The sequence below is a fragment of the Lycorma delicatula genome, chromosome 5 (genome assembly GCF_047948215.1).
Source record: "Lycorma delicatula isolate Av1 chromosome 5, ASM4794821v1, whole genome shotgun sequence".
Classification (NCBI taxonomy): domain Eukaryota; kingdom Metazoa; phylum Arthropoda; class Insecta; order Hemiptera; family Fulgoridae; genus Lycorma; species Lycorma delicatula.
In genome coordinates, this window is record NC_134459.1 from 64462174 (window position 1) to 64485452 (window position 23279).

General features: G+C 32.2%; 2 protein-coding genes across 2 annotated transcripts in view; one reads left to right on the top strand and one right to left on the bottom strand.

The window, feature by feature from the left end:
• Positions 1-1309, bottom strand: part of Su(fu) (suppressor of fused domain protein) — a 35531-nt gene extending 34222 nt beyond the window's left edge. Inside the window, exon 1 of the mRNA XM_075366295.1 lies at positions 1105-1309. Within this exon, the coding sequence (XP_075222410.1) occupies positions 1105-1262 (158 nt within the window). The 5' untranslated portion in view covers positions 1263-1309. The remainder of the gene's footprint in view (positions 1-1104) is intronic.
• A 225-nt stretch (positions 1310-1534) lies between these two features.
• The window catches only part of Arp1 (Actin-related protein 1), a 43147-nt gene continuing 21402 nt past the window's right edge, over positions 1535-23279 (top strand). Inside the window, exons 1-4 of the mRNA XM_075366297.1 lie at positions 1535-1678; positions 14369-14433; positions 15239-15565; positions 19952-20095. Of these exons, the coding sequence (XP_075222412.1) occupies positions 1631-1678; positions 14369-14433; positions 15239-15565; positions 19952-20095 (584 nt within the window). The 5' untranslated portion in view covers positions 1535-1630. The remainder of the gene's footprint in view (positions 1679-14368; positions 14434-15238; positions 15566-19951; positions 20096-23279) is intronic.

Sequence of the window (23279 nt, forward strand, 5' to 3'; positions counted from 1 at the left end):
ATCATCAGTAATTAATTATATTCTATTTATTGTTAAAGCAGTATTTGGTATTTAACATAAACAATCATATAAATAAATTTTTTTTTCTGATCAGTAGATAATAATACATTATGTAAATTAATCATTATAATATAAATAATAAATATAAAAAACAAATTATAAAATACAAAATAGATATGTTTAAAAAAGTAAATGTAAACAATCATACATAAAAACTGTACATTGGTTCTTTAACATTTATATTATTTATAGTCCCGTAAGTCTTATTAGGACTGAAATGTTGTAACATTGAAGTAGGTACAAATATCATAATACATTTTGAGAGGAACTGAGATTTATAAATTTTCAGTTTTTTGACAACATTCATACCTTTCCAACATGAAAATAAGAATGGAAATTATTACAGGTCTCATACACAAATCAAAATCTAACACAAACTGAATTCGACAAACTAAAAAAAAACCTTTATCAAATTGTGGAAAATTCTGGGAGCAAATGCAAACAGATTAATTAAATAGCACAAAATTCTCTTTTCAAAAATCAGTACCATGGAAAATTTGTGATCAATCTACAACTGACCAATATAAAAGTGTACTATACAGATTCAACGGGAAATAATTAGTACTTAAAAGTTGACATCATAAATCAAACTTAACATTCAACAATTAAACTTTAACCACAGCATTGCTAAAAACGAGATGAATAACCTGAAGATAATAGATATCTAATAATCTTCAAAATCTAATGCATAACTTCTTAGTTTTAATGTGAAAAAAATTAATGATTCCTTGTATTTAAAAAAACTATCTTTATTTAAAATAATCCAGACTTTACACAATATATAATAATCCAGATTATACATTCAATTTATATAAATGTCACTTCTACATTAAAAGAATGGTTTCCTTCACGCAACACAAAGAAGTACATGAACCTTATAAAGAAATATAAATAAAAAATCACCCTGCAACATTACAATTACAATAAAACGCATTGAATGTTTTTATTTACATGAGAACTTTCAAACTGACTCAGAAGTAATTTCATGTTAACAAAAAAGTTTTAAAAAAATTAACCTATAATGAAATATCAAAATATTGTTACCAGAATTTAACAAGGGCAGCAACTTGTAAAGGATTAGGTTGATCATTGTAAATCTGACGACATGCTAAATAAAGAGCTTCAAGTCCTGGAGGGGTTGGAGGAAGAAAATTTACTGGAAGACCACGACACTGACTTCTATCTTCTTCCACCATTTTCATATATCTCAACTACATAACAATGCTGCACAAAAACATAAAACATAACAGACGACAAATTCTGTCAATGTAACCAACATCTCTACTCAAAAATTCTCTTATATATGTTATAGAAAAAAATGTTTAATTTTATTTATTCTTTAAAAAAAATTAAATTTAATCAGAAATTTTTATTTTTAAGTATTTCAGAACTTAATCTATGAAGCTAGGTTTAATATTTTTGAGATGAACAATCGAAAAGTAAGACAGTTACTATCGATGAGTATGACGTTTCGATACAATATTTTTCTCCATCAGTGATTTCAACTTCTAACCGCACAGCATTGGATTAATTGTAATTTTTTAAATTTTCAATCAAATATAGGATTAGAATGGAACCTTACGATGTAATTGTAAATCAACCTGTAGTTATAGATAATGTGAGTAACATTTTTAAAACTATTTTGTGTTACAATTTGTGTTAAAACATTGTTCCTTAACCTCGTCAACGTTGTTTAATTATTTTACCTACTACTATCATTTTAAATATACATAATTTCGTGATTTGATTATTTTTGTGTGTTAATTTTTGTTCTGATATTTGTTCTAATTAAGGGTTTATTTGTTAAATAATTCCTTTATAAAATAGTGGAAATGGGCAGGAGCATGTAATACATTTTACGAATAATAACACTGGTCATGAAATACAACCCCAACATAATCTAAATTTTTTACTTAGAAGTTAGTAAGTAATGTTAATTAATAATAGTTTTTTCTAATTCAGTTGAAATTTATGAGCATATAATCAACGTTTGATTGAGATGTACACTTAAGATGAGAACTTTTATTTTTTTTAAAGAATGTTGGTTTTATTTATTAGCAATGTAAATGAAGTTTTTTGCGATTTGTATAAAATTCTGGAACTGTAGACTTTGTTTTAATTGTCTGATTAGTATTTATCTTAAAAATAAACTACCATATTCTACTTGCATGTCCGAATTTTAATTCTTGATTGTATAGAATTAAATGTTGTTTGTCAACTTAAACAGTCCCATAACTTGTTAAATGACTTTTTCAGATCATATTATTTAAAGTTTAATGTTATCTCATTTATTTATGTTTCCTTTTTTAAGAATAAGATCAGAAAAGGATTTATAAACTTGAATTATGATTTAATAGTTCAACTAAGTAATTAAGTATGCAATTCAGCATAATATAACAAAATAGTTTAAAAGGAAATAACACCTTTAAAGTGAGTAACTAACTTTTCTTTCAAAAAAACTTTTGAAGTTAATTAGCAGGAACTTAAGCGCAGTTACTAATAGCGTTGTTGATTACACTCATCTACATAGGAAAGCTCAAAAGTATATAATTTAACAATATACTATTATCTATGTTGTGTTTGTGTAAGTGATGTTTTTTTTTTAATTTTGTGTCTGTATGCTCTTATTTTCAGTTTTATTGTATTGAGTTTTAGTGATTCAGATCACATCTCTGGAGTTATGGTTAATGTACTTTTATATGAGTCCTATTTCTAGGATTGATTTGCTGATTCGTATGTTGTTTATAGTATGTTTTCCTTTTTTATGCAAGTAAATTTGCATTCAATCTGCCCATTGAAGTAGTTAGTAAAATCACTGCAATGCAATTTGTATATTCCTGGGTTACCATGTTTGTCATTTGTTTATTTTATTGTTATATTCTGTATGATCTTTTGTATTTTGTTTGTTCTGAAACAATTGCAGCAACTTTTTTATTGGTTATTGTGTATGGCTGTTGGTTATGTTGTTATGTATTTTCTGCGCTAGGTATTTTTTTATTTTGTTCTGAAATTATGTAATTATTTTACATTCATTTTGATCATCAAAATTGCTACGTTATTGACATCTTACTCTTAGATAAAGAAACACCCATAAGGTAACTTACAGATTCCTTGCATTCATCAACAAATTACACTCCCAGTTTATACCTCACTGCAGAATATGAACACAACCAACCAATCACTCAATTTTCTTGTCCTTACTTTATCCAGAATTACAAACACATCTTTAAAATTTTCAAAAAATCCTCATTAATTGATACACTTATCCATACCACACCCAACTATTTCGCAGAGAACAAACAACTAAATGCATAATTTGCAACTACCTTGGAGAATTCGATACAATAAAACACTGGGACAGATTAATAATTGTACCCTCACTACAGACAAATATTATATAAAATGTTGAACAAAAACACATCCATTGCATTTTGGAATCTTTTACATAAGAGTATGATGTCAGTGACTAATGTTGACGACATCATAATATAAAGTAATTTACATAAATACAGAGTAAAATGGAAAACATAAATAGCAGCAGAAGTTATGAAACATTAACATGCATTAACCAATAGTCATACAAAATTGTTTACATTTTAAAGAAAGACTGTTACTATCACTTTTAAAATAGAATTTACAAGATTGTATAATAATTAAGTAGAATATGAATTTATAATAACACCAAGTTGGGAATATTAAAATTAAACTGCAAAATTACTTGGGCAGACTGGACACATATTGCCCATTGGTATAAAGGGTACATGTAGACAGACACTATAAAACACAACAGAATACGTTTTACAAATCACCTCATAGAAATAAGACAGAGATTTCACAAAAGACTTATTATGACTAATATGCAACATTTTATAATAATGTGTAACATACCACATAAAAACCTAGATGTCAGTATACTTAAGTATGTGAATTCTTTTTTTATAATACAAAATTTGACATAAAATCACATTAAACCAATAAATGTAAACTACTCTGTATATTCAGTACTTTTTCTCAACTTTTTAAGATGGCTCCATTAACAACAGTGCTACTGAAATTTCATTGAACAAAATGCTGCTAGTTAGCTCTTTAAAGTCCTTTAGAAGAAAAGGTACTTCGAAAGAGAGTCATTTAATAATTTCCAGACTAAGTTTATTAATAAATTTTGAGATATCAAGCCTTTAGTATTAAACAATAGACAAAGTAAATATATATTAAAAATACTGAAATTTGTTTCTTAATATTCTTAACCAGAATCAGTTTCGTTTAGAAATAGACATATAGGAATGAATCCTGAAAAATAAACATTTGAATTCTACTTCTTGAAGGCTGATTTTAGGCTGGAACCTATTTATAGAAAACAAATGATTAAATCATTTTTATCAGTTCTTTTTGTTACTTGTGGTGCTATTATTTTGTGAGTTTAAGTCATGGTTTGAAATAAATTTGTGATTATAGCCAAAAAACAAAAGTGTTTACTTATAATTAATTTATAATATTACTGTACTATTCTCCCCCCCAGACTTTAAATATACATTTGTGTGTAATTGTTTATTTGTCATTATTTAATTATTTTTTTAGTTACATGATGCAGAATTTTATAATGCAGTGTGTATAAATTTAATATGATGCTTAGTACAAGAGAAACATTCTAGCAGATAAGAAGTTTTCTTAAGCACATGAGAAAGGCTAAGGTTTTTTACTGAAATAATGTTACTATATTTGTTTGAAAAAAAAAATAGTTAAGAAAAACCATGAATTTTCAATTTCATCAGTTTCAAGGCGTATGATTTGTTCAAGCACCACTTCATTGCGGCGAAAGAGTGGCAACAACTTCTGGTTGTAAGACCCTGTAACAAGTAAAGGGGTTACTCCCTTTGTTTGTGTTCTTTTAAGAATGAAGGACATAATCCATGACTGCATGGTAGTTTCTGAACTTCATATATTTGATCCAGCATCGGTGGGTAGTAGTCACATTTGTGGGCTTGCTCAAGATTATAAGTAGAAGGAAGACAGTGAGCATTTATATTCGCAGATTGTCAGGTCAGGGTATCTCCAGCCATGACAGATAATCAAGAGTTAGGCAGGAAGTCTGGCTAGACGAGGAGGCCAGATCTTATTCTTTGATCTCCTAAGTCTCTGATAATAAAGGCTTGGTGGCAGATGTAGGAGTATCCACCTGGGTAGAAGTTAACCTTTTAGTTGATGAATTCCTTCTGGCTAGGGGCAGACCTAGCAGTTCTGCCCTACTTGCCCATGAAATTCATGCCGAATTGGATAACTTGTTCAGTTACCTGGGGTAGATTTTTACCCTACCTGAAGTTGTTTCAGGAAGTGTTCTTTGCACTGGTAAAAAGATTTGAATACGTTGCCTCCAAGCCCGAAGAGGCCCACAGTGATCCAAAAGTCTGCCTTGACCTTAGTACAACTTAAACGGTATGCTGAAGTTGTCAGGGGAAGATGTGAAGCTAGTAAAGTTTCTAAAAAGCCTGAGGTTATTTTTGTTAATAAGACTGAGGGCGTGACTGTACCCAGTAGTCAATTGAAAAAGGACCTTTAGGTTGCCCTTCACTATTGTCGGAAGGGATTTAAATTAGAAACATTACAGAGACCAGCAAAGCATTAGTTGCAGTTGCAGACAACATAGAGACAGACTGGGTGATCATGGAGTCTTCGGCTGTCAAACAGTTGAATGTAAAAGTTGACCCTAAAAGGATGCGTAGGCCCCGCATCATTATTTATGAGATTGACCGCAGTTTTTCTGATGCCAATGTTCTGACCCAAATAAGGGAACAGAACACTGATTTGGATGAAGCTGCTTTTAGGCGAAAATGTAGGCTGGTCTTTAAAACTGGTAAGTGTGATGCCCAAAGATATCATGGAGTTTTTGAGGTAAGTGCTGGTCTCTTTCAGAGGTTTACATCTGAGGGTATATTTGTTGACTTTTTGATCCTGTCTGGTCAAAGAATACTTTGATGTACAAAGATGTTTTAAGTACTATAGGTATGGCCACAGAGCCAAATTTTGTAAATTTACACCGGTCTTTGCCATTGTGGTGAGGAGGCCACGCATGCAATGATTCTCCACAGAAGTAAGAGGCTCTGACCTACGTGAACTGCAAAAGGTTGTGGAAGAATCATAAGTGCTCAGCTGCTAGTAGAGAATGCAGTTGATACTTTTAGGCAGCTGAGCTATACTTTAAATCTCTTGATGGTTAAGTTTGGTCAACTTTGCCCAGGGTGCTTATGTAGTCCAAGTTTAGTTAGGTTAAATTGTTGAGCGATGAAGCCTTGATGTTATTTTCCTGCAGCATCTGTATGTGATTAAGGGTGATCTGCCAGGGTTTTATGGTGGGAAAAAGTTTTACGTAGGACATAATAGCATGTCTACCATCCTGTGTAGGAGATTGCTTGATAGTGTCTTTGTGTGACAGGCTTCTGACACACATCATGTAGTGATCACGCTTGTTACTAATGGTCAGGACTTGATTGTTGTCAGCTCATACTTTCAGTTTAGGGATCCTACTGAGGAACATCTGGCAAGATGGGATAGGATCCTTAGATTGATAGGCAATTGTTTAATCCTTATAGGCACTGATGTTAATGCGAAGTTGCTTTTTTGCAACGGTAGGATCTTTGATTTTAGTGATGAATTGGTTGAAGGTTTCACTGCGCAGCATGATTTTGTTGAGGTCTTTAATGTTGTAGACCAGTTGGCCATCTACATTGGCATGGTCGATAGACGGAGGGCCTTTCGTAGCACTAATATTGAAATTACCATTGGTAGAAATACGAGATGTGTGAGAAAAGTAATGAGATTGGTAACACTGCAAGCGATCTGGCAACGCTGTGTCTACCAGTTTGTGTTAGATCAGTTTGTTCATCCCTTCCACATGCTCAATACAAGTTTCAACTACATGCAGCTGACACATTATTTTTGACAGCGCCATCAGTGAAGTTGTGTTTACGAAAATGGAGCATTGGAATTTAGAGTAACGTTGTGCAATCAAGTCTTGTGTTAAACTTGGTGAATCCGCAAGTGTGACCTTTGAAAAGTTGAAGCAGGCCTATGGGGAACATTGCTTATCAAGAGCACAAGTTTTCCATTAGTACAAATCATTTTTGGAAGGCCGAGAACACGTTGAAGATCAACCTCGCTCAGGGAGACCTTCAACTTCAAAATCTAACAAAAACATTGAGCGTAAGAGGGTTCTTGTGAGATCAGACCGTCGTTTAACAATAAGGATGATGAGTGAACAGTTAAATTTAAATTCTTTCACCGTACATCAAATTTTGACATACGATTTGGACATGCGAAAGGTTTGTGTGTAATTGGTGCTGAAAAAACCTCACAACAGAACAGAAGGACAGTCTAAGAAACATGTGTGTTGATCTTCTTGAGAAGATTGACTGACAACGACCAAGAATTCTTCAATCGCATGATCATAGGTGATGAATCCTGGATATTTGAGTACGATCCTGAAACAGAGCGGCAAAGCGAAGAGTAGCACACTCCGTCATCTCCTGGACCGAAAAAATGTTGAATGAGCAAATCAAAGATCAAAACCATGCTGATTTGCTTTTTGACAGTATCGTGCATTAAGAATTTGTTCCTCCAGGACAAACTGTCAACCAAGTGTTTTACAAAGGTGTTCTTGAAAGGCTCAGAAAAAGAGTGATTCACGTGAGACCAGACATTGCAGACAAGTGGATGCTTCATCATGACAATGCCCCGTGTCACACGGCCATTTCCATCAGGGAATATTTGACCTCAAAACGCGCATTCCTACAGTTCCTCAAGCCCCCCTATTCACCTGATTGGAGTCCTTGTGACTTTTTCCTTTGCCCAAAATTGAATCATGTCTTAAAAGGATCTCATTTTGGAACTCTGAGAACATTTAAAAGACTGTGACCGACCAGTTAAAAGCCCTACCAGTTGAAGCCTTCCAGCACTGCTACCGGGACTGGGAACAACGACTCCGCCAGTGTATAGCTGCCCAAGGGAACTATTATCCTAATATTGTTGTTGAAAAAACAACAACAGTAATAATAATATTGTTTGAAAAATATAAAATTGTTGTTTGAAGAAAATAAAAACTTTGATAAGTAAAAATCTCATTACTTTTCTCACACACCTCATATCCCTGGTAGGATCCTGGACTGTGATCTGTGGTTGATGATTGCTCTAGTGATCATCAACTAATACCTTTTGAACTGATGGATGGACTGCACGATGTTCTTGAAAGACATTTTCCTGTTCTGCTCAGGAGAGCGGATTGGCCTAGATTTTCTAATCTTATTGAGTCCCGGCTTGAAGTCTTTTCTCAGAGCCTGAATGAGAGCTCCCATTGGATGACCTGGCAGAAATTTTACTTCTGTGCTGGTAGCAGCTGCTGGTAGTTGCATTACCCAGGGCTCTGGCTGGGAACGTGTAGCAGGCTGGTTGACTCAGGGTTTTACTGTGATGAAGCAGTCTGTGTGTCTACTCAGGAGAGTTGCACAATGTGAGCGCGATCCTGGTCAGCACATGGCTCTACTTGCAAATTATCGCAGGGAGAGGGCCAGGTACTATCATTATATTAGGTCCTCTAAGCATAATTTCTGGCACTAATTTGTTGAGGAGCAAGGAAATAAAGACCTTGGACATAAGCGTAGGATTCCTTTTATCACCCCTTTCAACTCAGGATGGTGTTGTGATAGACAAAGATAGGGTCCGCCATATTTTGTTTAATGATTTGCTTTCTGATTTTACTGAGGCTGGACTTTGTATCACCAATGTATCCGGCGAGAAATCGCTGAGTTACAGCCTCTTGAGATTACCGAGGCAGAGGTTCATCAGGTGGTCTGCAGTATGGCACGACATAAAGCCCCCAGTTATGATTATATCACGGTGGAACTCCTTGCTTGTTCGTTGTCTGTGATTCTCGGTCCCCTGACTAGGGTTTCTAATAGGATGCTTTCTGCTGGATATTTCCCAGCATATTGGAAGCATAGAGAATTGATATTGCTTTTTAAGGGTGGCAACAAGGACCCTATTGTTAGTTCTTCGTATTGGCCTTTAACGCTCTTGCCTGTAATTGGAAAGTTTTTTGAGAAAGTTTTGTATCTCCATATTATTGTTATTAGGTTAACTACTGAGCACTTAACTGATGGACAGCCAATATGGCTTCCGGCCCGGCAAGGGTTCGGAAGATGCCATATTGAAGGTGGTGAATATTGCTTCCTCCCGTATATTTAGGTTGTGTTTGGTGTTTTTCTGGATATATCTCCAGGGCTTTTAATAATTTATGGTAGCCCTCTGCCTTGTTTCAAATCCAGAAACATAGTTGTATATGGAATGAAATAAAGATTCTTTCAAGTTATTTCAGCCATTAAACTGTCGCCCTCTGTGATGGCAGCTTGGAAATATGGAAGACTTGGTCCAGAAGGTGCTTGTAGGGCAGTGTATTGAGTCCCCTTCTTTGGATAATTGAATTCGATTCTATGTTACGGTTGAGGTTGCCTAGTGTTTGCCGCATTATTACTTATGTGGATGATAGAACTCCGAACTCCTTGTGCATGTGAGATTCTCAGGCTGTGGAGTCTTCAGCATAAGTTGATTTTTAGTCCAGAAAAACCACACTGTTGAAGGGTCAGCTGACCAGTTAGTGCCGAGTATGGGTTTCAGTGGTCAGCCTTCCCATTAGGCTTGTTTCTGCTCAGAAATATTTGGGTGTAATCCTTGATGAGAATCTTGATTTAAGGAACACCTTCAATATATTGCCAAGAAGGCTGTTGCTGTCTTTTTTTGGAATTCGCAGATTTATCCGTCCTGATGAAGGGGTTGAATTTCCATACCATGCGTTTTTCTATGAGGGTGTAAGTGAGGCTATTATGTTATGTTATGTATGCCTGTCTGGGCTGATTGCATGATCTTTAGATGCTATAGGGACATTCTTTTAAGGGCCCAGCATTTCCTTCTGTTGGCTGTTGTCAGTGGTTACAGGACTGTCATGGGAGGTAGTCTGTGTTATTGCTGGCATTAAGCTGATAGATACTCTTGCTATAGAACATAAGGAACCTTATATTTCCAAACTGGATGGTCTTCTTACTTTGGAATGTGTGCGGGAAATTGAAAACCAGGGTTTTACATCTTTGGGATGACCCCTGTTGGTCGTTATATGCATGGCATATTTCCAATTGTGTCTGATTTGCGCAGTTAGGCGGATTTCCCTCAATCAATATATTACACAATTCCTTTCCGGACATGGTGGTTTTCAAGAGAGATTGACTAGGTTTTGTTTAGTAGATTCAGGTCCATGCCTGGATTGTGGAGTTGATGACACGGTGTACCTGGTATGAGGCCGAATGTACTAGAGCAGTTAGAGAACTTGAGAGAGTGAAGTCCTCTCTGGATCTCCCAAGTTAATTGGAGGGTCTGTGGGGAATATTTGATAGTGGCTGGTTTCCTAAGTTTCCTTGCATTACGTAGATCGGTTAAAGGTGTTTAAACAGAGTAGGAAAAGAAGAGTGAAGATGTCTGAAAGAAAGCTAAAGCAAAGGCATTGGCTGATGTAAATGTCTGCCAAGGCATTTGCATCAGTGGCATCCTGACTGAGGCCTGGCTGATGTCTGTGAGCTATAATCAGTTAGAGGGTCTAAAGACAACTTCCGGTAAAGCCCCTCAAGGCTTGGAACAGAAGGAGTGGTGTGGCAACTGGAATCCCCACAAGGTGGGTGTCTATGGGGTTGGGATGTCTTTATTATACTAAGAAACAGTTAAATTGTAGGGCTGCCCCAATATGAAATTATGCCTCAATATCAAATTTTACGCTACTAACAACAGTACCATGTTACATCAATAAGGAGCTGACTGAATTCTTTTCAGCCTTGTTTATTTTTGTTTTTTATTGTTCAGTAGGAAGTTTTATAAAACGAAAGAAATTATTTAAAAGTGATACATTCACAAAAGGTTTTACATGTTGAATGTTCTAAAAGATTTTGTTGTGTTTTAGTCACCCTTGGAAATGCACTGGTTACATTTCTTGCATATAGCCTGTATTTGTATTTTCTTGTATATTGCTCTATTTGTTTTTTAATGAAACTTTGAGTATGTGAGGTTCTCAGCTGACTAGACAACACTAAATATGAACTAAATATTACACTGGTGAGGTGGTTTGTAAGATAGAGTTTTCCATGAAAATTGGCTGGGTCAGTTATCTAATGGTTTAAAGAATAACATCAGATATTGGTACTGTTCTCTACAAACATTAATCATTTTCTCAGAGACTTGTCTTACTTTTCATGTGAGCTGACTGAATGGGTCCATGCAGAGGGCCCACTGACGACCTTCGGTGAAGTCAAAATGTGAACACAGCACACTTCATTTATTTTATCCACAATAGAAATTTATACAGTACACAACTAAACAAAAACCTTTTTCTTGCACACTTCATATACTTCATCTACAATATACTTGTCACAGTACTTGCCTAATGGCAGGAACTTGTCACAGTTCCTTCGTATTTGGTCTTTCTTGACTAATTCTTGATTTTGTTTCTTCTGATTCTGTTAGGGATCTGAGAACTAGAAATCTTATGTTCACACCTTCTTCGAAACCCATTGGTAGGGGTACGACCTGGCCATACTATCTCTAGTGAAATAAATAAATATACCATAAACCTGATGATCATATAAAAACTGTGACATCTAAGGGAGTACTCAGTTATACAATATAAGTTAATAAAATGAGCAGTTATATGAAGACGAACATAAGTATTTACTTTTTAATGCTACTTGCACTTAATTGTTTATTACATATTCTTGCTATCTGCACATTATTTGTCATTTTAGATAAGTTTGAAAAATTAATTATTACTTCCTGGTTCTAAAAATCATAAAGGTTTATTTTTATGGTATTCAAATTGTAAGATTTAGAAAATATTACAATCTATTAAGACTTGCTGCACTCATCTTAATAATTCTCTTTTTTTATAAAGTTAGATGTTTAAAAACTTTACTCTGTTCATGGTAATAACCTTTTTCTTATGAAATCATTTTGGGGTAATAAACCATAATTTATTTTTGCATAGATCAATTACAAAATTTTCACTTTTATTCAGAGATATTTTAAAATTATTTCTTTGCTGGTATCATAATGAACTACCTTACATACAGCACTTTCTTTTTTAAGTATCTTGGAACTAAAGAGTTTTTGTCGTTACATCGGGTTTTTATATAGTATTATATCTAATTTAGAAATATTATTATGATTTGCAAAAAGATATTTGTTTGTGGTAGACTGTTGATTGAAATAGAGTAGTAAATATATTTTCTGATATCATTCAGGTAAGTAGTATGTAATTGGTAAATATCTGGAGAAGAGTAGACCCCAGTATAGAGATTATTTTCAAATTTTAATTTAATGATTGTGCTTTAGAAATTCCTTTCTTAAAAAAAGTCTGTGAATTAGAATTCTGGGTAAAAGTGTTTATAGATTCCTAGTTATTTGTGCTATATTTATATTCACTTTTAATTAAATTAGTTTGTTGAATGAACTGTAGCATGGGCATTGGTAAGATCCATGGCACTGATGGATCCATTTTCTAGTGGATCCATCTTAAGAAAAAAAATGGTTTTTGAAAACTTGAATCTTATTTTACATACAAGTTGTATTTTATAAATAATCCTAATTTTATGTCCAAAGTGATTTCTCTATTGTCATTTTATAGAAAAAATTTGCTGATGCATCGATAAATACTTCAAAATCTGATCTCTTAGACTTATCTCTGATTTAAGTTAGAGTACATAGTACCTAAGATAAAAGTTTATTTTCTGGTTGATAATGTTATATTTTATTTATTTACAATGATGAAACATGCAATTTATTTACTGTAACAGACTGCAAAACATTAAAAAAAAAAGAAGAATATAGGACTCCTGTGTAATAGATTGACAAAGGGTTGACAAAGTTATTAAAAAAGAGTAGTTTGCACTTTTATTTTTAATGTTCCATTTATTTCAAAAACCATTTTTTAGATTTATTTTTTTTAAACATATGTCCTTATTCCAGCTTAAATTAGTCAATTGTATTTAAATAGTCCCTATTCTGAAAAATGTAATTTCAACTGTTATTATAGGTTATAGGCCTGTTTAAGTTGAGTGTGTGTGGTGCTGTAATACTGCCATGCTCCCTATAGGTCTTGGACTCATTATCATCATTGTATTATATTATCAGATCTTTATCATTGTATTAAATAATTTATTTCTATTAAATGTGAATAAATTCAGCTATATTGCAGTAATAATACATGGTACGGCAAAACCAATTAAGCAGTTTGAGGAGTTATAAAAGAGTAATGGGGGTGTATAAAGAAAAAATGTTTTTATTTTTAAAATTAGAGTACAGTAAATTATGTACTGCTAATTTTAAAAATCATTAAGTTTTGAAAATAATGTTCTCAAGGTTGTGGTCGTTTGCAGCAACACTCTGTTGGAGATAATCTTTGAAGCTTTTACAGCGCATTCACACATATCATGGAGTATTGCATTAACTTCTTCAGTAATCTGTTGCTGCTCTCACCAGCTGCAGATTTTCTGACAGACCTGCATCGACCATGTGTACCTCTTCTTAAGTGTGCTAACAGGTTTTTCCAACTGCCTAACCTAGGACTGAATGAGTTGTGTTCACATTAAGAACAGCATTATTGTGCAGAATGTTGAACCATCGGCTGAAAAGCTCTGTGTTGTGATCGTAGATTCACAACAAAATACACCTGCATGGTAAAATCACGATGTGCTTTAGTCCAAGTCATGTTGGCTACTGAAATGGGGTTATCAGAGGGAGACCACATGCACATGCCTACCCCCACCACTGCCTGAGCATTGACCCCCTTCTAACCTCTTAGTCGATTCTTCTGCACTCTGTATATATTCTTTCTCTCTTTATTACACATCACCATTGATTGAAAAAAAAAATTTTATATACTTTTTGCCGGCTTAATTTTTTTCAATGTCCATGACATTTTCTTTTTTTTATTGATTTATGATGTTTTGTTGATTAAAATGGTTATTTAAATAATACTTTTATATTAATAAAATAATAAAATAAATAAAAATAAGCTATATATGTTATGATGATGTTAAATTAAAAATTTTAGTATAATGGTATTTCCATTCACAAAATTAACAATACAAACCTTTCCAAATTTTATTATCCTCCTGGTTATGGCTGTATAAATACTGATTGAAATAACCTTGAAAAAGAATAAGAATCTTGTATTTTACAGGTTTCCCAGCCGATAAGTAATCATTAATTACTGTTTTTCTTTTAGGGATCTGGTGTGATAAAAGCAGGATTTGCTGGAGACCAGGTGCCAAAATGTTGCTTTCCAAATTAGTAAGTTTATTTGAAATATTATTGCGTAGAAATATTTAAAACATTTTAAATTTTATTATATTGTGTGTATATTGCTTGAATTGAATATGAATCTACAAGTATTATTATTTTTCAATGGCTTTAAAATACAGTTCCTGGTACAAAAATATAGTTATTTTAGTTTTAGAACTGATTTGCAAACACTAAAGTTTGAGTTTAGATTGTAATAATTAAATTATATCTTCAGTATAAGTTACTACAGTAACTATAGATTACTGAGGCATAGAGCTCACTTTATTCTTTGATGTAAATATTAATATAATATGGATGTAATTATTAATGTCCTGTACCTTACTTTCACGAGGACTGGAATGGGACAATTAAACAGTTTTTCTGCTGAAAATTTTATCTGTACATCACAGGTTGGAGTGGAACTGCTTTTTCAAGGGATATGCCAGATACATTTGAGAGAGGTTGTCGTGGTGGATTATAATAGAGATCATCTAAAAGAAGAGATACAAGGCAGGAGGATGTGTGTCATCTGTACCTATCAGTGTTGAGAAAAGCATTCCCTGGATATAATATATTTTTTGAATTTTATTTTCATTGAGGTAGAGGCTCAAGATTACTTACCAACCCTGAAAAAAATATTTGTTTATCTCTTAGTTTGTAACCTTAAAAATCAGAATAATTAAAGAGTTGCATGTATAAATTTGTTTCTCTTTGTTAATTTACAAGACCATGTACATGGTTTCGTGTGGTAGAAGGTAAGTGCATTTATTATAACGTTCTGTAACTTGTAATTTTTAATCTCTTTATTTTATAGTATTGGTCGTCCAAAACATATCAGAGTGATGGCTGGTGCATTAGAAGGAGATTTGTTTGTTGGCCCAAAAGCAGAAGAGCATAGAGGATTATTAAGTATCCGATATCCAATGGAACATGGAATTATTACAGATTGGAATGATATGGAAAGAATCTGGCAGTATGTTTATAGTAATGATCAGTTACAAACATTTTCTGAAGAGCATCCTGTTCTTTTAACGGAAGCACCTTTAAATCCACGTAATAATAGGGAAAAAGCAGCCGAGATATTTTTTGAATCTTTTAATGTTCCAGCGTTATATGTGTCTATGCAGGCAGTTCTTAGTTTGTAAGTATTTCTTCTGTAACTTAAATGATTGTTTTTTTGCTTATGATGAATATATAACTAATTTGATTTATAAATGTTTTTGTATATAATTTGCTTAAAAGCAAAATAAATAAATAATTTTGTTATAGTGAAGCAAACGAAAATTATCGTAAACATTGTATAGGAAATTTGTACCTCCAACTTAAAATGTAGGTACTTTAAGGTTCTGTTTATTAACTGATGTGTAAGTGAACAAACCTTTAAAAAAAACTGTTCAGGTTATAGAACAGTTATTATTTTATGAATAGTCGATAGCTACTTTAAACATCTGGTTCTTTACCAATTCTTCTTGTTAAAGAAAAAATATATATACTTGATTATTCATTTTCTGGGCTCCTTTTTTGTTAAAAGATTTTGTTTATACCTGAATTATTTGAAAGAAGCTATTTTAAAAGTTGTGTTAGTTCTCTACCTTATTAAAAAATAATTAGATTTGTAAATCAGATGGAATCCAAGAAAAAATTAATAGAAAACTGCAGTTTTCTTTTAAAAAGTATATTTTACCAGTTTTTGTTTGGACCTATCTTAGAATCCTCTTTTTCACCCTCCTTTTTACTTTTCTTTCTGCAACTATAGTTCTATCAGCAGCCTTTTTTTTAAATTGATTTTACTTTCTAATCTCTGAATTCAAATGTTATTAAGAAATTTAAAGGAAAATACCAGTAATACCTTCTTCAAAAAATATCAGTAGATTTTTTCTTTTCAGTTCTAAATTTATATTATGCTTCTTCATCATCTGGACATGTAGCTTGTTATGAACAAGCTACAAGAGTCTTTTTGATCCAAGTTAATGTGAACTGTGGGACCATATTAACAAACAACAAATAGGATTAATAAAAACTTAAATTTCAGGAAAGTAGTAAAACTGAATTGTATTATAAGAAATATCATGATTCAAGTTTTATACAATTGGATCTCCTGTCACCACAGCAACTGCATTTACTTATTAGATCATGAGCTATATTAGCAACAGCCTTTGTCAATAATATTTTTATTTTATTTTTTTAACCTCTGGGTCCACAGTTAGGCATGCTTTAGAGGATGAGATGAATAATTTGTAGCATGTGTGAAAATGCCATGCCTGACCGGGATTCGAACCTGGGTTATAATAGTATTTGTCAGTAGTTTTGAAAACTCCTAATTTAACACTCAACAGTACAGAGATGAATTTTCATTTACAGCTCATAGTATTACAGCAAGTCTATACTGGTCTAAAATTAGAGGCAAATTCTGAACAGTATTCTATAAAATTAAAAATCTTTCAGCTAACACTAGATTATACAGTAATGTACAGTAAGAGTTAATTATTTCTATACTATTATTAATTATTATTATGCTAGTCTGTTGAATCCACTGATTAATAAAACCAATTTAAGAAAGAATATTTTTATATATTATAATGTAAATCATTAGTATGTTCATATAGTAACATTTTATTTGCTGCTTACTATGTTTACATTAATCTGTTTACAGTATTCTGTTTTTAATATAAAAAGTTATGTAGTAACATTTTGTTTTTGTTTTTATTTATCAATATATTAGCCAGTTGGCTAATATACTGTAATATATACATTTTGTATTTAGCTTTATTTTGAATTTTACTTGTACTTGGATTATTGGAAATTTGAATAACATGATATCCTGTAAATAAGCCATATAACTGACTTATAATTTGTACAGTTACATTTCTTTTAATCTTTTACCCATTATACTTTTGAAGAGTTGTTTTTCAACTGTTCTAGAGCTGAATTTATTTTTTACATGATCTGGTTAAGCTTTGTACCAGTACTATGATCCTGTCTTTCAGTACTCGTAAGTAGGCCTCCATCCTGAACATAGCCACTGATATTCCTTTGACAACAGTAATACAAATGTAATAAAAATTTTATAAAAAATTCCTTTGGAAGTCATAATTTCCAAAGGAGAAATACAAAGAAGTTTAGTTAATTTTATGGTAATTTTTAAAAATTAATTAATTTTTTCCTTTATCAGAATAAAAATATAATGTACAAAATTAAACTGTTAACTGAAGAATAAGTTAGAAGAAAAAAAACAAACAAAAAATAATATATTCAGTGTTCCAAACCCCCTTAAACACACAATAAATACTTATAAACATAGTTATCTGAAGATTAAAAAATGTATTTTATCACTTTTTTTTAATTTAAATTTTTTTATATAAAAATTTATATGAGGGATATCTAAAGTAAAGATTGCTGGAAAATTTCTCTCCTTAAGGTTGATGAACCTGTGTCGTTCATGGCCACACTAGTAACGTACACACTGCATTGTTGTCTGTAAGTTGTCGCTTGTATCTTTGATTACGTCTGAGATATTACGTTATAAAATGAATAGGAAAATTGATATTGCTGTTGACTGTGAAATACCTGGAGTCATACGTTTTTTAAACCATCAAACCGTTAAGCCAGCTGAAATTCATAGACAGTTGGTTGCTGTGTACAGTGATAATGTAATGAATAAAAGAAACGTCTGAAAATGGTGTGAAAGGTTTAGAAATAACAGAATTAATGTGCATGATGAAGAACGTTCAGGAAGGCCCTCAATTATCACTGAGGACTTGTTGAAACGTATCAATGATGAAACCAGAAAAGATCGTCACTCAACAATTTCTAACCTGGCCCTTCTTTTTTTTTGATGTTTCAAGAGCTGTTATTGATCACATTGTTCATGACCATTTAGGTCTCAGAAAAGTTTATGCATGTTTGGTGCCGCATGTCTTAATGGAACGTCACAAAAAAATCTGAATGGGATCTGCTTTGGAATTTCTGATGTGCTACAATGAAAAAGGTATGAGTTCCTTAATTCAATTGTTACTGGCGATGAAACATGGGTTTCGTATTGTGTGCCAGAGAGAAAATGGCAGTCAAGTGAATCCTCAATCACCAACCAGACCAACAAAGGTCAAGCCACAGCCATTTGGATGCAAACTGATAGCTACAGTCTTTTGGATCGATTTAGCATACTGCTGATTGATTTCATGCCACCTGGAATGACTATAAATGCAGAAACCTATTGTAAAACTCTACGTAAGTTACAATGTGCCATTCAGAATCAGCAACGCGGGTGGCTGATTGATGGCATCATCCTGCTGCATGATAATGTACGTTCACATGTTGCGGATTTGAGACGTGATTTACTGAGAACATTTGGGTGGAAAGTTTACGATCACCAACCATGTAGTTGGACTTCTCCTTCTGATTACCATTTGTTAGAGAATTTTTGAGTGGTAAGCAATTCAGGAGTGATGAATTAACTTAAAAATACTGTTAATCAGTGGCTGAATGGACTGGCGGCAGAAGAATACAACGAGGGTGTACTGAAGCTGGTGTTTCGCTATGATAAATACCTTAATTCATGTGATTATATAGATAAGTAGTACAAGGTATGTAGTTTAAGAGAAATAAAAAATATTTATAATGAAAATAAAATTTTTTTACAATGAAACGGTCTTTACTTTATAGACATAAAAAATATTTATATTTTTTTTTAGAATAAATATTTTTGCAATGAACTTTACTTTAAAGATAACAACTCGTATTTTATAATTTGATATAAATCTTGAATTTATTTAAAATTTCTCAATTTATCTTGAATAACTGATTATACAGAATTAATATAAATTTAATTTATTGAATACAAGGTACTTTACACAATGCAGAAAAATACAAAAAGTAATAAATTTGTAGTATTTTACTTTTTCATACTTGTGGGTGCATTTACAGAAAGTTATTATTTTTTTAACTTAATCATTCACTGCTGAACTTCTTTTATTATATCTGTATTTTTAAGTCATTTTCCTTTAATAGAAAGTGATATAGATCTTGATTTTATACTGACAGCATATTTCAAAGAATACTAGTAGTGAATATAGCTGTAAATTTTCTGGAATTACTAACATACAGTCTCTATGTTGCTTGTGGCTGTGCAAGTTCGATAGTAAACTATATAAGGATGAAAAACCAAGTTATCTTATTCTGGAGACTAGAAATTTTTGGAAACAGTCATAAAAATATGACCATTCAAGAAACTTCTATACTCCAGGAATAATTCTAAAACAGTAATGCAGATACTGTATGTGTAATTGTCTGTTATGAACTGGAAAATTATGTATGTATCTTCTATAAAGCATTAAATGAGAATTTGTGAATTTCTTGCACGAGATGTTCAATTTGAATTTGTTAAATGTGTGCATGTCTGACAGATATTTTAATTTAATTTAATTGTTGTATTTAGATTTAGAATATAGTATTAATAATAATAATAATAATAATAAATAATAATTTTACTTGTAATTATGGTTGATGTGGTCATAATTATTATTTCAAGATATGCTACTGGCCGAACAACTGGAGTGGTTTTGGATTCTGGTGACGGTGTAACACATGCTGTGCCTATATATGAAGGATTTGCTATGCCACACAGCATCATGAGAGTTGATATTGCTGGTAGAGATGTGTCTAGGTATTTAAGGTAATAACTAATTATATATATATTTTTTAATATTTATAATTTTAATATAATCTCATTTATTCCACTCTATTACAAAAAATAAACATTACTGATATTACTGAAGTGATAGAAATAAGACTTTTTTCTGATGACTTTCATGGGGACATATCATCTGAAAGGTTCTGGGTAAAATTCCAGTAGTTTTTTTTTAACCTATTGGAAACTGCTCAGCTTATATTATAAATTTCTTTATTTAAATTACTGGCAAGTGATGTACATTTTTCTTGTTAAACAAGAAAATTTTCAACTTATTAAAATGATGACTTTTAAAACATAGTTTAGTTTTATTTTAATAATATACATTATGTATAATTATTATACATTGTTTAGATTGACTATTTATTATTTAATTATTCTAATATTCCATCTAAAATTGCTTGTTAAGTAGTGTTTGTATGTGTTATTTGTCAATTGATATTATTATTTCTTTGTTTTTTTTTTAAATATTTTTTATATATACTTTTTTCATATTGTTTGTTGACAAAATCATTGTTATAATTACTTTAAAAAAATCAATTTTATATTTCTCCTCTGTGTATTTTCAACTATGATAGGTAAATGCATTATGAAAATTATTATTGAAACCCTTGAAAACAATCAACTTCAAATCATTCTTTCCCAAATTTTTATTTTTTTTGTCCAACATTAATATTAATTCTTACATTAATTATTTAAAGTTTGTTATTGGATGTAATTTTGTAAGGTAACATGAAATAAAAAAGATACAAAGACACTATGGGGTGTTTTAGCCCATTTTATTATTACTGCAGTTTTTCTGCTTTGCAAATTTGATTTCTTATAAATAAAACAAATGTATTCTTCAAGAAATGGTTTTCACCATCTCCAGGATGGCAGCTACAAGATGGCAGATAAAAATTTCAAAAATATCATGAAATAGTAAATTTGTAACTATGTAGATTTGCACTTATTTCTATGTCTTAGTATCTCCCAAGTTTTGAAATATGAAGCTGTTTTGATTCTTTAATATCATTCTGTGTAACGTCAGTTACAACTGATGTTATAATAATTATAAACCTCTTAATTACAATTAAGAGGTGTACTGGACCATGAGTTACACTGTAGGATAGTTGGTTTCTTCCCTGGAAGTAGACACCTACTTAGTGTACAAAGTATAATATAAAGGTATTATTTTTCTTCTTTTTGACTAATAAGAAAAATAGTCTTTTATTTTGCATTATTTTATATAATTTATTTACTCACAGTGACAGCAAATGAATCAATGTTCGGTAATAGAAATAATTGACTAGCTAAATATTGGGACAATTTAACACTTAAAATTCACTTATACAAAATAATATACATGATGAAAAATTAAGTACCTTAAACTGATATTAATACTGACTGTTGAATAAAATCCAAAAATATAATTTATTTTAAATAATAAAGTAGAAGATCTTGAATAATAAAAAATGAATCGTGTAAATGAGCCTTTAAATTTGCAGTGGGGAGAAATAAGAGTTTTAAATAAATGATGGAACTGTGTTCAATTGTTAGTTTTCTTAATCCTACAATTGTTAGGCATGGTAATTCTTGATTCATTTGACTCTTTCTTAAGTGTTTGCATCAGAATTTACTATACATTAAACAGTTGTTACAGAGCAATCTTTTACTTGAATTGTAGTTGGCCATCTTGTATTCCTTATACATTTATTAACTGCTGATCAAACTTCAAGCTTTGTAGTTGTACTGTCAAACTTCATTTTGATAGTACAAAACACTGTATTAATTATTCTTGCAGAATATAGTTTAAATCTGTACTAATATGACACTTCTAAACATATAATGTACTAAAAAAAACAAAAAAAAAAAACAGATTAGCCACTACAAGATCAGATTTTATAACAAGTTTTGCTTAGGATACACAGGTTGTGGCAGAACCAATTAAGGAAAAAATTGAGGAAAAAATGTTTTTATTTTCTAAATTAGCAGTGGATACCATTTAATAATATTAAGTTTTGAAAATATTGTCCTCAAGGTAGCAGTTGTTAGCAGTAACACGCTGTTGGAGACTTTGTACAGCTCATTCACACATATTGTGGGGCATGGCATTAACTTCTTCAATAATCTGCACCCTTAGCTCTGGTAGAGTGTAAGGGTGGTGTTTAAATTCCTTTTCCTTAAGATATCCCCAAAGAATCACAATTGCTCAGATCAGGTAATTGCACAGGCCACTCCACATCATACCAGAAGTCTGGAAAAAACTTTTCTCAAAACATTAAGTGAATTTCAGGCTGTGTGAGTTGTAGCCTTATGCTGTTGGAACCTCAAATCCCCCAATCCCTCTTCAACATCTCTTCCATTCTGAGCTGAAGAAGTTTTTGCATCATTGAGACAACATTCGGAATTCATGGTCATGCCTCCTCAAAGAAGTACAAACCTATCATGCCAAATTGTGATATGGCATACCACATCATTAGTTTAGGGAAATGTAGTGGTTTTTTATGAATAATTTGGGGGTTATTTTCAGCCCAGTAGTGGAAATTTTACTTATTCACACCCCCACTGAGGTGAAAATGTGCATCATTGCTACTGAAGAAAGCTACTTCGGGAGTGATCTGCGCAAGCATATGCTTACTCAGATTTTGGCGGTTGGCATAATCTGCTGGGATAAGTTCTTGAGACATCATTATTTTGAAGGGTTGAAAATTCAAATCAAACTGCAGAATCCTCAGACTGCAGTTTGATATCTCCAAGGCAACAGCATGCCTCTGAGCAGAACATTTTGGCATTACTCGATCGCTGCTCTCATCAGCTGCATACTTTCTGTTGAATCTGTGTCAGCCACGTGTACTTTTTCTTAATATGCTACCAGTTTCCTTCAACTGCCTAACCAAGGACCAAATTGTGTTTACATTAGGAATGGTACTGTTGCGCAGAATGTTGAACAGTCACTGAAAAACTCTGCATTGTGATCACAGATCTGTTGTTATCAAAATGTGCGCACATGGCAAAGCCACAATGTGCTCTGTTCCAAAATCCATGTTGGTTTTGAAATTGGGTCATCAAAGGGAGACCACATGCACCTGCCTTCCCCCACCACCACCTGAGCATTGACTCCTCCTAATCACTTATTCAGTTCTGCCGCACCTGTAGATGATTATAGGTTAAGCCTGAAAGGTTACCA